We start from the raw sequence: 16520 nt of genomic DNA, 5'->3' as shown, positions 1-16520 counted from the left end.
ATTAAAAATTAATTAAAATGTATTAATATTTAAATAATGAGGGGTTGTAACAACGATACGAGAAAGAACAGGTAGAAGAAGACGAACAAAAATTTAAGAACTTATCACTTTCTATCATGGATTTTTCTTAGGTCTTGAAATTGGAAAAATTAAACTACATAATATTTGTCTTCTAAACATCGGATAATATGTTTAAATTTGAAACATTAACAAATATAATATCTGGAAAATTTAACTTTTTTATAAAATTTAATTTAACAATAACTTTCAAATAACATTCCAAACTACATCGAATTGATATATTATATTTATGATTAATATTGTAATAAATAAACTTAATGTCCAAACTCATATACATAAAAGAGGCTAGATGTCTTAAAGTCAAAACTCATTACAATCTAGTAACAAACCATTTCAAAACCCTATACATACTATTGCAATCTATGAATGAAATGGCTTAAACATAAAAACCTAACTAGAAACCCAAAACATCACATAATAGATGCAACAATTAACAAGAAAGACTAAATTCACAAGTTGTCTATAGTACTTAGATTCCTTGATAGTTTTGTAGGAGTGACTGTAAGCACTACGCTTCAATCTACTATGTGTTCCAGATGTACCACAACAAATACATAGCTGCAAAAGTGTAGTAGCTCAAGGCCCAAAAGTGTTGACAACATCAACCCACTTACCTCACCAACAGAATCCAAAGCATGCTTGTGTTGAAATTCTCACTCAAGGTAAATATTAATTACTTAAAATGAAAACAAATGCAGTCTTATTTCTTATTGGAATTTGGACAAAAAATATGCTAAGTAGTCCAAATTCCTTATGGCATGTTTAAGAACTAAGTCTAATAAAATCACTAGATGTCAAAGACTTATTATTCATGCAATCAATATTGTTTTACGTGATACAATGTTGTTTAATAGGAGGTCAATGACATATAGTAAAAGAAGCTAAATCTATGATTCAAAGTTTTACTGTTAACTCAGCTTATAGCAAGGTAAGGAGGGTTAGTGATGGGGAGTCCTCTCCGACCTACTGTAGGTTGTGGAGGTGTAAAGCCTTGCCTTCTGCTGTATTCTTGGCCTGGAGAGTTTTGGAAAATAGGATTGCAACTAGGGTTAATTTGGTAAGGCGTGGGATGGTGGTTGAAAATCCTGTATGTTGCTTGTGTGGGAAGGTCGATGAGTCGTCGAGTCACTTGTTCGCCGTTTGTGACTTTGCTTGGAGGGTCTGGTGCCTTTGCTTTGAGTGGCTTGGAGTATCGTTCGTAATCCATTCGGATCCAATGCAAAATTTTATTCAATTCAGGTTGAGTCAGACATCTGTTTCGGTTAATGATGTTTGGGGGGCAATTTGGGTTGGAATTGTGAGTGAAATTTGGAAGCATAGGAACTCGGTCGTCTTTAATGGAGGAGTGGCAGATGTGTTAGAAGTTTTTGCCTCGGCACAAGTAAAGGTGTGGTCTTGGATTGCTGCAAAGTCCCGCGAAGTTTATTTTTCCTATCCCTGTTTGGTTCTGGATCCTTTGGCCTGTATACGGCTGATTCGGTAAAGCTAGTTAGCGCTTGGTTTGGTTGGTCTTTTGACTGGCGGTTTTGGGTGTCGAGTTAGGAGTTAAATTGTATGTGTGTTTGTAAAAGGGTTGGACCACTCCTGAAGTGGTTCTCATTTATTGATTTTTTATTGCTGATAAAAAAAATAAAAAAATGAATACATTATTCCGTGTATTGAGAAACTGTATTAACGCACTTATTTCTTTTATTACTATTACTATATTTACATTAAAATTTCAATAACTATTGCATGCAATGTCCTAAATGGTTGCTTGTGAAACACGCTTCTATCCTGAGTCACATGTTCCTCCATAAGAAAATGAAAAGGAGGTTCAATAATTAAAGAACAATTTTGTTATATATTCAATTTGCATTTATAAAACATGTGATAAAGTTTGAAACACTTTAAATATTGTAGTAATCTAACAATTAAGAATAAATTACCCACTTACACTCACTCTTAATGTTTGTATTATATACTTTGTGAATAAATTTTTAAAATAACCTTATGCTTCATTTATGAGAAATCAACTCTTTCGAACCACAATGGACATCAAAGAAAAATCTTCAGTTCAAAATAAATTGGTCCTTGTACATTACAAATATTATGAGATTCATATTTTCTTAAAGTTACCAATAAAAGGTTTTACCTTGACTTTTTCTTATCTTAAGTTTACTTTCAAATTTTATCACAATATTTGCTTTTTTATTTTTAAATACATTCATTAAATTTTACATTAATTGTACTTATGTGAAATTTATATCCCTAAATTTATACATATTTTATATTTTATATAACATTTGCAAAAGTTAAATAAGTAATTTTTTTCTTTACTCAATTATTATTATTTTTTCAATTCTTTCTTAACTCAAATAACTTCTTTAAATAATTTTAATATTAAACACTTTAATCAACTAAATAAATTTAATTTAATTAACTTATATCAAATTTTAAATTTAACTTCAAAATAAATTATTCAAAACTAAAATATTTATTATAATATTCTAAATTCAATAAATTTAAAATAAATAAATCTATGCAATATAATAATAAAAAAATTATATCTAGCTGACGCATCAAATAATAATTATTTTTTTTTTCTAAATACGTATTTTCAGTCTTAACCAACACACATTCCAAATTATTTTTGTCTCGTGCGTCGATCTAGTCAATACAATATTAATATTATTATTATTTTATTTGACTTTCTATTTGTATCCTTCGTGCACTAACTGACCTACACAACATATTTTTTACGTCAACTTTTTGTGGGTATGACCGACTTTATACAGTTAATACAATTATTTTATTAAAGTGAACCGTAACTGTTTTTTATTTTTAGTTTAAATGTATTCAATTTTTCATTATATATACTTTATGTATATAAATTTTAGAGATGAATTTGAATACTTTGTGTGATTTAAATATTTCTGTGAGAATATATATGAAAAATAGGATGTTAAATTTATCATCCTTGTCCTATTCAGACATTGAAGGAGACCTTATGTATGAAGAATGTTATTGTCACCAAATTTGCTAAGTTCATCTATACAACTTAGGATCCTCATCTTCATTATCGACGACCTCATCTCTTGTTGGATCAGACATTTGGGATTTCTAACCTTCATCTTCTTCTTCATTCATTGATGAAGCACTCTTTTATAGAACATTATTGTGTGTTTGTTAGGGAAGTAAGAAATTCCAACCAAAAGCCAACATTCTCTTTACCACTACAAGACATGCATTAGATACCAGTTGCAGTTGCAGTTGCAATTGCAATAAATTAGAGTGTTATCATTGTCATAATTGACACGTGATGTTGATTTTCATTCCACATGCTCACTCGTGTTCTTGGGCCATTCATGATGAGTTTGTTATTCATGTTGCGTGGCTAGCAAATGAATTCTTAAGCTTTCACATTCACTCTACTTTCGATGATGATGACAAAAATCTGCAACATTGGACCGTCATTGTTTCTTCTTAAGTTTTTTTGGCCTTCTTTTTTATAAATCCTTGCATGTTTATTTTGATTAACGACTTTATGGGTATATCTTTCTGTATTTCTTTTAGTCATTAATTTGATATTTATATAGCACATTTAAATATATGTAACATGTTCAAACCAAGAATAGTTAACATCACATTCTAAAATTAAATATTACACAAAATTTAATATTTTAATTTATATTCCCAATAAACTTGTATTAATATTTTAAAATTAATTGGAATCCAAAAAATATATAATATAACTATTCTTACATAATTATAAATATATCACACTTAATTCAAAAATTAAAAATTAATTTATCATTTTTTTTATTGAGAAAGAATAATAACATTAAAGTATAGCATCTAAGGGATGTTCTAATACGTGTACAAAAAGGCCTATTAATTTCCTCTATTAGTTTCACTAAACTACAACATAATTTTAACTAACCAAAGATCTCAACTTACAAAGATAAAAGAATAGTCTAAACTTTTTCCTTAAATTTTACAGAGTTTCTCTCTCCCAATTTAAATCCCTACTGCACATAGTCAATTACAAAGATAAATCATCAAATATAATATCAAAATATCTCTCATCTAATTTACAAGTTTTTCTCCCACCAACATAAGCATGTGTACACGATGACTTTACAATAAGAAAAATTGTAGTCCAAGTAACATAAATATAGTCATCTAATGTGCACCAGAGCTTATGTCTTATCTATTTCACCAACAATAATAAGCACATCCAACACAATATACGACAACACCTACACATACTCAATACATTAATGACATTGTATAATCACATAAATTTTTCAAGTAAGAGAATGTTGTTATAAAAATTCTACGGGTCATCCATGCCAGACATAGAATTGTGTCATACAAAATAATTCTTCAACATTAACCTTTCCATTCTTAAATATAATTTACCATAAGCAATACCAAAACAATATTCTAAATTTCACAACTAAAATAAATAGATTGATTCATAAGCAATGTTTTAAATTAATATGAATTTAAAAATCTGACCACTTAAAGTTTTGTTTTTTTCTTTGAACAACACTCCTAAGCAAAATCATGGACGTCTAGGCGCTATCTCTTAAGTGTACATTTCAAATTGCTTTGAACAATTATTTAAGAGAAAAATTATGGACACTAGCTAGCATGATATCTCTTTGAGTGCAAGATAAATGTTCATTTAAATGTCTTCCCTTGAGAAAAATAAAGAAAACATCATTTCCATTTAAGCATTGTCGCTTGAAGTGTATTAAAAAAATTAATTACTCTTCATTTTTGCTCATTTGAACGAAACTTAACAAACCACGACAACTATTTATTTTAAGATAGATTTTATAACAATATTTTTGTGATTCTTCAGGTTGACGTCACAACAAAACATTACTAATATTGTTTTTCATACAAAGAAACAAGGAAAACAAGCCTCAAATAATTAATTAACATGTATTTGTTGAAAAGATAAACTTCACATCTTATTTCCACTCACACACCTTAACATACAAGTAACATTAAAAAAAGGGGAACAAGGACAACGTTGAAACATATAAAAACCTTAATCACACATTTATCGTAATGATACAAATTTAAGGTCTCATGAATGAGAAAGAGGATTGTAAGAAATGGGAACTAAGACTAGATCTGTTTTCCTTCTTGAGTAGGCTCCCAAAGCTTCAGTCATTTCTAGGTTTTCCTTGTTTTCATTTGGAAGTTCCCAATTAAAATGGTAAAGTAGTTGTGCAAGACAAAGTTCAATACTAGATACCCCAAAAGAAATTCCAGGACATATTCTCCTTCCAGCACCAAAGGGTATGAGTTCATGGTGGAACCCTTTATAGTCAATTGGAGAGTCCATGAATCTCTCAGGATAAAACTTTTCTGCATCACTCCAACACTCAGGGTCTCTTGCAATTGCCCATGCATTTACTATCACTTTCGTCCCAACAGGTATTCTATACCCTTTCACCTCACAACTTTCTCTGCATTCCCTTGGAAGAAGAAGAGGGAAAGGAGGGTGCAATCTCAGTGTTTCTTTGATCACTGCTTTCAGAAATTTTAGTTCCTCAAGTGATTCTTCCTTGGTGTATCCTTTGCTACCAAAAACTCTTCTTACTTCTTCTTGAGCTTTGCTCATTACTTTTGGATTTTCCATCATCTCTGACATGGCCCATTCTATAACTGCAGATGATGTATCAGTTCCAGCTCCAAACATGTTCTACAGCACGAAAAATGAGTTCAGATTTATTAGCTTTGGCATGAATATGTTACAAAACTTTCCCATAATAAGGCAGCTTCTAATAAGAAGAAATGTTCATAGAACATTGATGCATCATCAAAGTACTTCTACCGAAAAGCTTCTAAGAATTTATTTATTTATTTCTATCAAAAGGTTTACTTTGTCAATGTTTCAAAGAAGTTATGTATGTGGAAATGCATATAAAATATTGCATATGCAAAATCTTACGTATGTTCCTATATTTGAGTTCACTTTCCTGTTGAAAACGAAAAACAATTTGAGTTCACTTTACTTTTGAAGATGAAAACCAATTTGAGTTCACTAAAAGCAATCAGGAAAGTGCATGAACATTTGGAAACATTTTTGCTCGACATAGATGAAAGTGAGGATTTTTTTATTCTCTTTTTGCTTTTTTATTTTAAAATTTTTTCCTGAAAATTTTGAACTGTTTAACAATTAATTTCTCATCCAAAATCTAATTAAATTTGAAAAATTACTATTTAATTGTTTTTTAGAAAAAAAGAAACATAAATAATTGAAAAATGTTACTTCTGTCAATTATTTGAACAAGCTTGTTTAATTCTATTTTGAAAACTAAAATTAACTTTTACCAATCAAACACATCCTCTTTATTATTTCTCATTGGTTAAATGTAATTTCTAACACTTTCATGAGAAATCATTCTTACTAAAAAAATTGCAATTATTTTCTAAAACTAAGAGAAAAAAATGTGAAATAAAATATGTAAGATGTTGAAAGAGATTGATTTTTTTTTGTAAAAGGTGCTGTTCATACATGGAGAAATAACTTAACTCCATACAAACAGTATTGAAGTTAATAAAATAATTGTTATTCTTCTAACAATTATAAAACTTATATTCTACCCTTTATTCCTCCTCCCTTGTCTCCAGAATCTTATGATATGAGTTTTTCACTTTCAAATTTTCCATATTTTACTTTGCAGACAGTAGAATTAACAAACCATTCTCTCTCTCTCTCTCTCTCTCTCTCTCTCTCTCTATATATATATATATATATATATATATAATTAAATGCACAAGAACATAGTTCATAACGCTAGCTGGAATTTTCTATGTTTTTGTTTATTTAATTTTATATTGACATGAAATGAAGGTTAGGTTTTAAATCTTATGATATGCAGAATGGTAACAGAAAGTAATGCAGACACTCACCAACATTACAGCCTTGATGTTTTGGATTGTCAAAGGATGTTGGAGGGCACCTTGATTTTTAATTTTTAGAAGAACAGAGAGCAGACTATTAACCTCTTCTTCACCAATACTTTTTTCTGCCTCTCTGATGATATTTCCAATTATTACATCATATTTTCTATGCAACTCCTCCAATCTAGTTTCTCCTTACTGATCACATGAATCCATTTGTGAGAAGGGAACAAGTCAAGAATAAGTACACCTTCAGACACTTTTACAAGTTTCTTGACAAGGGATATGAACTCTTCTTGGTCCTTGCATTTTTCACCAAAAGCTGCCCTTGCAGTGATGGCACTTGTCATGCAGGCCACTTTCTCACTCAGGTTCACACAAGAACCAGTTTTGGTCTCAATATATCTTACTAAATTCGCCACTTCTTCTTCTCTTATTGATCGAAATGACCTCACACGTGCGTTGCTTAGAAGCTCTTGTGAGCATATTCTTCTCAGCTGCTTCCAATAGCCCCCATATGGTGCAGTGGCAATGTCAGTGGAACCATAACACATGATGTCTGCACCAATTTGATGGGGTCTTTGAGCAAACATGGCATCATAGGTTTTCATGACATCTTTGGCAACTTCTGAAGAAGAAACCACAACGGTTGATGCCTCACCAAGTTTTAGGTGCATGAGAGGGCCATGTTTTTGGGATAGTTCTCTCAAGCGATAGTGGGGTAGAGAGCCAACTAAATGGTGTATGCTTCCAATGAGAGGTAGCTTCCATGGCCCTGGGGGAAGGTTCAATGTTTTCACTGAGATTTTGGATCTCTTTCCCACTTTTACAAACTGGGCAACAAAAAGGATGAAAGTCAGGGAATAAAGAAGAAAGGGTAAGAATGAGATCAAGTAATCCATTGGGAATTTCTATGGCAAGTGAACAATATGAGAGGGAAAGCTTTATATAGAACTTTTGTTCCACACCATAGTATCATCAATTGATTGTTGAAGATATTAAAAATAATTTTGTTTCTATTTTGTTTCCATTGTTAATTTTGTTTTCCTATTTAAAAAAATATCACTAGTATACAATGTGACTTTTAAGTTACACATTTATGCAAAATCCAAAGATTCGTATTTTTTCTTATACTTCTTAGACTTTGGAATTTAACATTTTTTTTAGTAAAAAAAATATATTTTATATTTGTTTGATGATAGTGAGTGATAATATAAATCCAAAAAATCTTACTATAATACATTTTAAATGAGTCACTGTCATCTTATTATGAAGATGAATTTTAAATTTAATCACCAATAAAATAAATTAGCAGTGAATAGTCACTGTCATCTTATTATTAAAATTAAGAAAAGTCCTCACTTTACATTAATAATGTAAAATATAAAATATCCAAAATAATAAAATAATATCTAATTTAGTTAATATATTTTTTTCTTCTATAAATTTAATTATTATTTAATGATTTTTTTTAGTGTATCGATTAAATAGATTATAAAATTAAGTGTTAATTTTCCGATATAATTAGAAATAATTTAATTAATCAAAATATATAAAAAAATATACGCAAAATTAAAAGTTAGACTAAAATGTGAATTTTTTTAAAAAAATATTAAGATCAGTATTCTATGTTAATCAAAATTTCAAATTAAGTTAAATAGAGACACAAAAATTATATTTAAGTTAAAAAGCTTGTATTTCAAAATTGCCTTTTAAGTCAATATTGTACACGTTTATTTTAGAAAAAAATAATTAGTTTTTTGCTTCGAGAAATTAAGGTCTAATCCTTTCTAAGTGTTATGTTTTTGAAGAAAAAGATACTTATTTTTTATAAGATTTTTAAGTTTAAATCAACATTAACAATTTCTTATTGATTATACCATATATACTTTCTTATCTAGCTTTCAATTAATTTACACATAATACCAAATTCTGTCAACGGATTTAACAAAGCGTTTTAAAAGTCTCTAATAGATATTTTAGAGTAAGTCCAGATCCAATTCAATAAATTATTAATTATATTATATATTGGTATCTTTTGCATTCGGCTATAGCTTCTGTATCCAATGTAATGAAAATTAGGCGAATCTAAAAACTTCCATAAAGGAGTAATTTTCAAAATTATATTTTTACCGTTACTAAAAAATTATTTAATTGTGGTTTGCTCATTTGTATTGCTGATTATTGTATATGTTTTTATTATTTTATGTAGAACATTTGTTTTTATAAATTAAAGTGAAACTTTCCATCATTTTCATGTCTTAATCATGCCAAAAAATTTATTAGAAATAGATAATGAAATCATAGGTTAAACCAAAACTCAACCTATAAAAAATATGCAAGTGTGGTTATTGCTTGTTGTGGTTGTTTGTTGTGGTTGGTGGTGAATGTTGGTTGAGGTAAATTTTGTGGTGTTTTTAATTGATGGTGGTGATGTTTTTGTTCTCTTATTATTTTTTTTAATTTTTTTGGAAGTCAAAAAACTCATTAAGATGCAAAAATGGAATACAAAACTTAAAAATAGAATACAACTAATCTTGTCGTCAATCCTCTCACACGCACTCAGATGATGAAATTGCTCTCTCAACTGTAAAAGAATGGAAGTGTTGTGCGATGGGAAGGAAGATATGGAAGTGTCGAGTGCAACTAAGGTTATTTAAAAATGTGAGGTTATGTTTTATTTAGGGTTATTTAAATTTTTAGAAAGGCTCAAACATTTTTTTCACAAATAATATAGAGGTACATATGGAGGTCGAGCATTAATTGTGATATTTGTGTTAATCTAAGTCCATCAGCATGTGAGTTCAACTTGTGATTATAAATAAATTAACAATTAGTTAAGATACACATTTAATAACATTTATTACTCTTAATTATTAAATACTGATTTGAACGTCAAAAACAACTTTTTACAACTACATCTACTCTTAATTGAGCGCAAGACACCAAAAACTATTAAAAATTAATATAAAATTGAAAAGGAAGAAAAACTTATGATTATCGACTTAAACAATAAAATAATAAATAATTGTATATGTTGGTATATTTGTTATCAAAGTTATAAGATAGTCATTACCAAATATACACTTTGTACAAGTATTGCAAATTGTATGCTTAATTAATTAATTTTTATTTTTAAATATTAATACTTTTTTCTCTAGCTATCTTTACATATAGAGGGAGACGTAGTGATGCAAAGGTGCAAAACATTGACCGAAAAGCTTTTGATTATCCTAAAATACACATGCCCATAGGGTGTTTAAAATGTTATTTCTTAATTATTAAATCAAAATATATTAAAATTAGTGTCGTTCACAGTTTAATTAAACTTAACGATAAATACTGAACTAGTTAATGTTAAATTAAACTAAACTATTTACAGGTTTAGTTAATTATTTTTATGATAAAAAATAAACTGAACTATAATATCATAATCACTAAACTAAATAAAACTTGAATTTTTTTTTCAAGTCTAAGATAATTATTAAACAGAAAAAGTGAATGCTTCAAGCTAAAAAATTACTAATCACATTTAGAAAAAAAAATGATAAGCTCAGATGTCTCACGAATCTTCTGAAGATCAGAGGAGTGTGATAGACCCATCCATCACTGTGGACACAGTTTCATCATAGCTATGAAATGCACCAGCCGGGAATCGAACCCGGGTCTGTACCGTGGCAGGGTACTATTCTACCACTAGACCACTGGTGCTTTTAATGGTAGATACTGATCCAATTAACTATCTGAAGCTATTAATATTGTGAAGTGTCCTTATTTGATAGAAACTTTTTCCTCTTAATAATGGGTTTCCTGTCTTTACCAAATTTACTTTTGTTTCTTTGCATACCTTTCATTTGACAGTTAGACTCTTCAACATTATTTCACCTGGTACAAATAAAAATTTAATCAATTAATTTAAATGAAATAATTGAAAATTATTAGAAGTTAAAATGTGAGTTGAATTGTTTAGGATCAATTTACTTGATTTAACTAAAGTTGAAGAGGCAATTAAATTATTTGCTCTATCGTAATACAAGTTCACTTATATTATATTTTTAATTGGAAACTTATTTAAAAACATATTAATTTATTTTAAAAAATTAACATTAAACAATCGTATATTATTTGTTTTAGTTCAAAAATTTAAATAACATCAAATTATAACATTCAAGTTTTTTCTTTTTTTCTGTTCATAACGAGAAATCTATTTACAACTCTTAATTAATTGTCTATAATTTTCTAAATCTTAATTAATATTAACTTTGTAATGCACCAACTTGTCATACTAAATTTAGAATTAAATGAAAATAAAAAAGAAAGCTCCTTTTGGTGGATTCTTGCTTTCCAAACTACAAAAAAAATCTCAAAGGTTGACTAAAGAAAAAGAAAAAAGTATTTCTTTAAGAGTTTCAAATATCGAGAAAACACCCAATATAACAAAACATTAAAAATAAATGATGATTTTGATGAAAACAATCATCTCCTTTCAACACAGTATTTCTAAAAATTCAAATTTGAACCTAAACTCATAGTAGACTAAAAAATATGCTAGAAAGCAAATATTACTTACTCTAATAGAAATTCTGATTAATTATAAAAAAAAATCTTCCTCTCTCGTCTTCTCATTTTTGTGTTATTTTATAAAGAAATATATATTTGTAACTTGGAAAAGTAGGAGGATATTTAGAGAGAAATGTTTAAACAGATAATAAAAGCTTTAATTGAATAACTATACAGTTAACATTATAAATTATATACTCAACCTAAAATAGAATTTCAACTTTTAGTTTCTTTTTAAAATAATTTTTTTAATTAAACGGGTTTCACAAATTTTATTAATATTTTTGTAGAAAATGTATAAATTTGATATTTAGTTGTGAATTTAAAATTATGGCAATGGTTCTACCATAGGGTTGTATTTGTATCATATATGGTGTAAGATGCACTAATATAGAAAAATTATTTTGGAGGTTGATAAGAGGGATGTGGCTACAACCACATGGATGGGAGGGGGAAATATACACATATAGAAATGACACTAGATGTTTAACTATTGGAGTATATCTATATCCACATTAGTGTGAGAAACACGATCATATAGAAATTTAAATAAGAGGTTCAATCACAGTATTGTGGCTATGTCCACATGGGTATGAGAGGATGCACTGATGTAGAAAATTGTACTAGAGATTCAAACAAAGGGTGTCGTTATGTTCATATGTGTTTGAAAACTCATAAAAAATTGTACCAGAGATTTGACTAAAAGGGTTATGAATGCCAATGAACCTGTCTCTTAAGGTATTACCTGAACTCATCCCAATTTTGATGGGAATCCCCACATTGACTAAGTACAAGTATGAATACGAGTAACACCCGATTTTTTAAATTGGGCATGAGGACGGGGATGGTTACTCATCCCTATCCTCACACTCATCATCGTTTAAATTATTAGATAACCTAAAAAGTAGTATATTAAATTTTCTTTAGTTCTTAGTTTCGTAACTTATTTATAGGTCATACATTTGATTATTATTACTCTTTTCCATAATTATTTGAACTTTATTGAATTGTTATTTGATACTCTTATTTGATATTTATATAATTATAATTTTTTTTCTTGATATTTGATATTGGAGAAAAAAATGTATATCATTTTGACATTAAATACTTGATAATACTATGTTTCCTTTGTTGTAATTTTTAATTTTTACTTTAAAAATTATTTAATTAATATTTGGAACAATAAAGAGACATGTACAAGTATACTCGTTCCTCATTAGGGTTGATGATGAGATAAAAAAATTATTGGATACGAGAATGAGGATAGGGATGAATTTTACTTAATGGATGAAAATGAGATAGTCAAACATGCACTCTACCATCTTGTCATGCCTATGAAACACACATAAAAAAATTGTGTTTGAGGTTCAGTCACACGATTGTGGTTGCATCCACATAGGTGTGAAATGTATACTTATGTGGAAAAATGCACGAGGTTTGACCATAAAGCTCTTAACTTTGTGGTGTGGGTTTGAGCCCACAATAGAGCCAAAATTTCTTACTAAAGAGTGGAGTGTCTTTGCATGAGTTGTTGGAAAGGTGAAACCTTTTGAGTCAAATTATGGATGAAGGATGAGCTTCGAAGAGGTTTTCCAAGTATCAAATGAAAAGATTCTTTGACACTTAAATGTGTAATATGTCATACTATTCTATACACGAATAAAATGTACATAAACACAGGTTTTGCAGAGAATTTGTGCTAATTTAGGTCCACTACCATGAGCGTCCAACATATCTCTACGAATAGGTTGATCAATGTCATACTAAAATACACATTCAATAATATTTATTACTTTCAACTATTAAGTACTGATTTACTAAACCCTAAACCTTTTAAAGATATCCCCACACTTGATCGAGTCTAAGATGCTAAAGACTATTAGGAGTTAATATCAAGTTTACCAAAAAAATACATCCAATAATAAATATGCTTCATTCCTAAGGCAGATTCTTCCTGCACCATATCATTTTAAACTACACTCAATATATATAAAGAAAAATACTAAAATACCCTTAATAAAATAAAAATTAGGATTTTTTTTAAATGTACACCCATTTTTGTTTAGAAGCAATTTATTCCACATTATGCAATCTTTATTTTTTATTGTTAATTTTTTTTTGGAATGAAGCTTCTATATTTTAAATATTTGATATATATAAAATAAAATAAAATTAATAATCATTCTGTTAAGCAAGTGAGGGATATATTACTAAAGCAAATTTAGACTGGATGCAGCGCAGAGATACATACTATTTTGCTTGCAAAAACTAGTTGTAGTTGTGATAATGGTTTCAATATTAATTTTACACCGCCAATGAAAATTGGGCAAAAGTTGCATATTTATTTATATTGGCTGCAGACTCTACCTATATGTCACATAACCTTTTTACCAACTACCTCTGGTGGCTTCAATCCTTCTCCGACGACTTCTATCCTTCTTCAATGGCTTCGTCTTCTTCTTCGGCGGCTTCAATCCTTCTCCGGTAGCTTCGTCTCCTTCTCCGACGGCTTCTATCCTTCTCCGACGGATTCAATCCTTCTCCAGTGGCTTCGTCTCCTTCTCGGCGCGTTGCCTCACAGTCTTCTCCGCACGCGGCCTCCTCATAGTGATCACAGAAAAAAAGGTGCAATGTTGTTGGGTTGGGTGCACATTTTAAAAAACCCTAATTTTCATTTCATTAAGGATATTTTAGTCTTTTTCTTTATGTATATTGGGTGTAGTTTAAAATGATATGGTGCAGGAAGAATCTGCCCATTCCTAACTTCAACAATCATATAAATAATTGAGTATACTTTTATTATCAAAATTAGAATATAATCATTACCACGTATATACTTTTCACAAGTATCATGTATGCTTAACCAATTAATTATTATTTTAAATGTTAATATAGTAAATTTTAATGACATTCACAAAAAAACTAAAGGAAAAGCTCAGATGTGTCACCAATCGTCTGAAAATCAGAGAAGTGTAATAGACCCACCTATCACCGTGGACACTAGTTCGTCACAGCTAACAGAGTGCACCAGCCGGGAATCGAACCCGGGTCTGTACCGTGGCAGGGTACTATTCTACCACTAGACCACTGGTGCTTTTGTTTTCTAATTGACCATTTTTTTTAAAAAATATATTACTTATAAAATTTATCTAGAGGTGAGATTTAACTCATTTCCATTTTTCTTTCCATTTTTCTTTGAGCGAATAATATTTTGTTTTATTAAGAACCATTTTGTTTAAACGAAAATAAAAGAATTATATCATGTCAACTTTAAAATTTCGGCAGCCTTAACATAGATTACTAGTTAATGAAAAAATCAAATAAAATTTATCTCTCAATTTCCAACAAAATACACTAATCAAATGTGCATTTAGTCAAGTATACTAATCCTAGAGGGAATGATTACTCAAATTCTCTAAAATTTAATTAACCTTGTAATGCACAAATTCATCATAATAAATCTAGAATCAAGCAAAAATAAAATAAAATTATCAACCCATCTTAATTGGTGAAAATTTATGTTTTGTTTGGATTAGGGAGTGAATTTGAAATGATTTGAAAAGAAAATATGAAAAAAAAAATGAAGTTGTTTGGATTAAAGTATATAGAGAGAAAAGTGTAGGAAAAGTTTATGAAAGTTTGTAAGTAATGTCATGAGTGTGATTGAAATTGTAATTTTTTTTAAATTGATAAAAATGTAAGTTTATACATTTATCATTGTATTTAAAAAATGTTGAAAAAATAATTTGATTGAATTATTTATAGATTATAATTTTTTGTAATTAAAACATTATTTCTGATAATTGAAACAATATTTTTTCTATTGTCTTATAGTTAACTTTGGAAAAAATATAAATGCTGTAAAAATTTTGGACCATAAATATAATTTTCAGAAATTTTATTGAGAAAAAATTTTAATTATGAATTATTTATTTGTGAATTATAGTTGTATGCAATTAAAATAATATCGAAAATATTATTTTCGATATTATGTTAAAGTATATTATTTTTTATACTGTATTGAAACTAAACTTTTATAAAGAAAAAATTAATATTGTAAAATAAATATTAATATATTAAATTTTAATTTATTAAAATGAAATTTAAAGATAAATTACTTGCTTAACAAATATTAAGATATATTCTTAAATAATGTCTCACTTGTGTTCTTATACCCTTTACATTATCGTGATCGTCACGTAAGTCAGGCTTATGTTTTTTACTTTTTTACATTTTTATCGTTATCACGTAGGTCAGTCTTGCGCATTTTTAGGTCAATCAGCGATGCTAAGAATTTAGGAAGAATGATCATGTCTTTATTTTTTCAATTGGTAGTATTGGACTAAATGATCATGACCTTTTTTGTCGACTGACAATGCTAGGAATTCAGGCATAACGATAGTGCCTTTTTTTGTTAACTGACATTGTCAGGAGTTTAGGTAGAACGTGATGACTCTTTTTACGGCAAGTGTACCTAATCAGAAGTAATAAAAGTCATTTGATTGATATTGATGCCCATATAAAAGTCATTTATATCGATTCCTCGCATATATATTTATTAAGAGAGTCTCATAAATATTGATTCCTCACATATTTATAAAAACTCCTTAAGATTACGATTAGAAGTTGATAGCAATTAATATTTCAAATTTATTCTTATTATTCAAATATGTTAAGCATTATTTGTGTCAGAAACTTAGAAGTACTTTTCAGTTAAATCTAAGGATCTTGATCATGGTAAACAAAGCATTACAAATAAAATGACAATAACAATCATCAATCAACAACATACTATTATATTTAAATATCACCTAAATACATAAGAGTTTGAACAAATTACTCTCAATCCCAAGATGTAGAATTAGCCACTCATGAAAAGCAAGAAAAGAAGATCCATGATGCTTATTCTTGACGACTGCCTCCTCTAGGGTTTTCTATCACCTCATGTTCTCTCAATTGAAGGTCTAGGA

General features: G+C 28.6%; 1 protein-coding gene, 4 non-coding genes and 1 pseudogene across 5 annotated transcripts; 1 reads left to right on the top strand and 5 right to left on the bottom strand.

Annotated features, from left to right (window-relative positions):
- The first annotated feature begins 970 nt into the window (after positions 1 to 970).
- Positions 971 to 1564, top strand: LOC137825430 (uncharacterized). The gene has a single exon (XM_068631096.1). The coding sequence runs from the start codon at positions 971 to 973 to the stop codon at positions 1562 to 1564; it is 594 nt and encodes a 197-aa protein (XP_068487197.1).
- Positions 1565 to 5164: 3600 nt separating this feature from the next.
- Positions 5165 to 7892, bottom strand: LOC137825429 (desmethyl-deoxy-podophyllotoxin synthase-like; annotated as a pseudogene).
- A 2647-nt stretch (positions 7893 to 10539) lies between these two features.
- Positions 10540 to 10625, bottom strand: LOC137827334 (small nucleolar RNA snoR114). Its single transcript, XR_011083725.1, has one exon. It is a non-coding gene; the product is annotated as a small nucleolar RNA snoR114 (small nucleolar RNA).
- A 5-nt stretch (positions 10626 to 10630) lies between these two features.
- TRNAG-GCC (transfer RNA glycine (anticodon GCC)) lies at positions 10631 to 10701 on the bottom strand. The gene has a single exon. It is a non-coding gene; the product is annotated as a tRNA-Gly (tRNA).
- A 3780-nt stretch (positions 10702 to 14481) lies between these two features.
- On the bottom strand, positions 14482 to 14567 carry LOC137827339 (small nucleolar RNA snoR114). The gene has a single exon (XR_011083729.1). It is a non-coding gene; the product is annotated as a small nucleolar RNA snoR114 (small nucleolar RNA).
- Positions 14568 to 14573: 6 nt separating this feature from the next.
- On the bottom strand, positions 14574 to 14644 carry TRNAG-GCC (transfer RNA glycine (anticodon GCC)). The gene has a single exon. It is a non-coding gene; the product is annotated as a tRNA-Gly (tRNA).
- Between the last annotated feature and the right edge of the window lie 1876 nt (positions 14645 to 16520).

The sequence above is a fragment of the Phaseolus vulgaris genome, chromosome 8 (assembly GCF_000499845.2).
Source record: "Phaseolus vulgaris cultivar G19833 chromosome 8, P. vulgaris v2.0, whole genome shotgun sequence".
Classification (NCBI taxonomy): Eukaryota; Viridiplantae; Streptophyta; class Magnoliopsida; order Fabales; family Fabaceae; genus Phaseolus; species Phaseolus vulgaris.
Note: the sequence above shows the minus strand (reverse complement) of the source record. Positions and strands in the feature narration are given on the sequence as shown.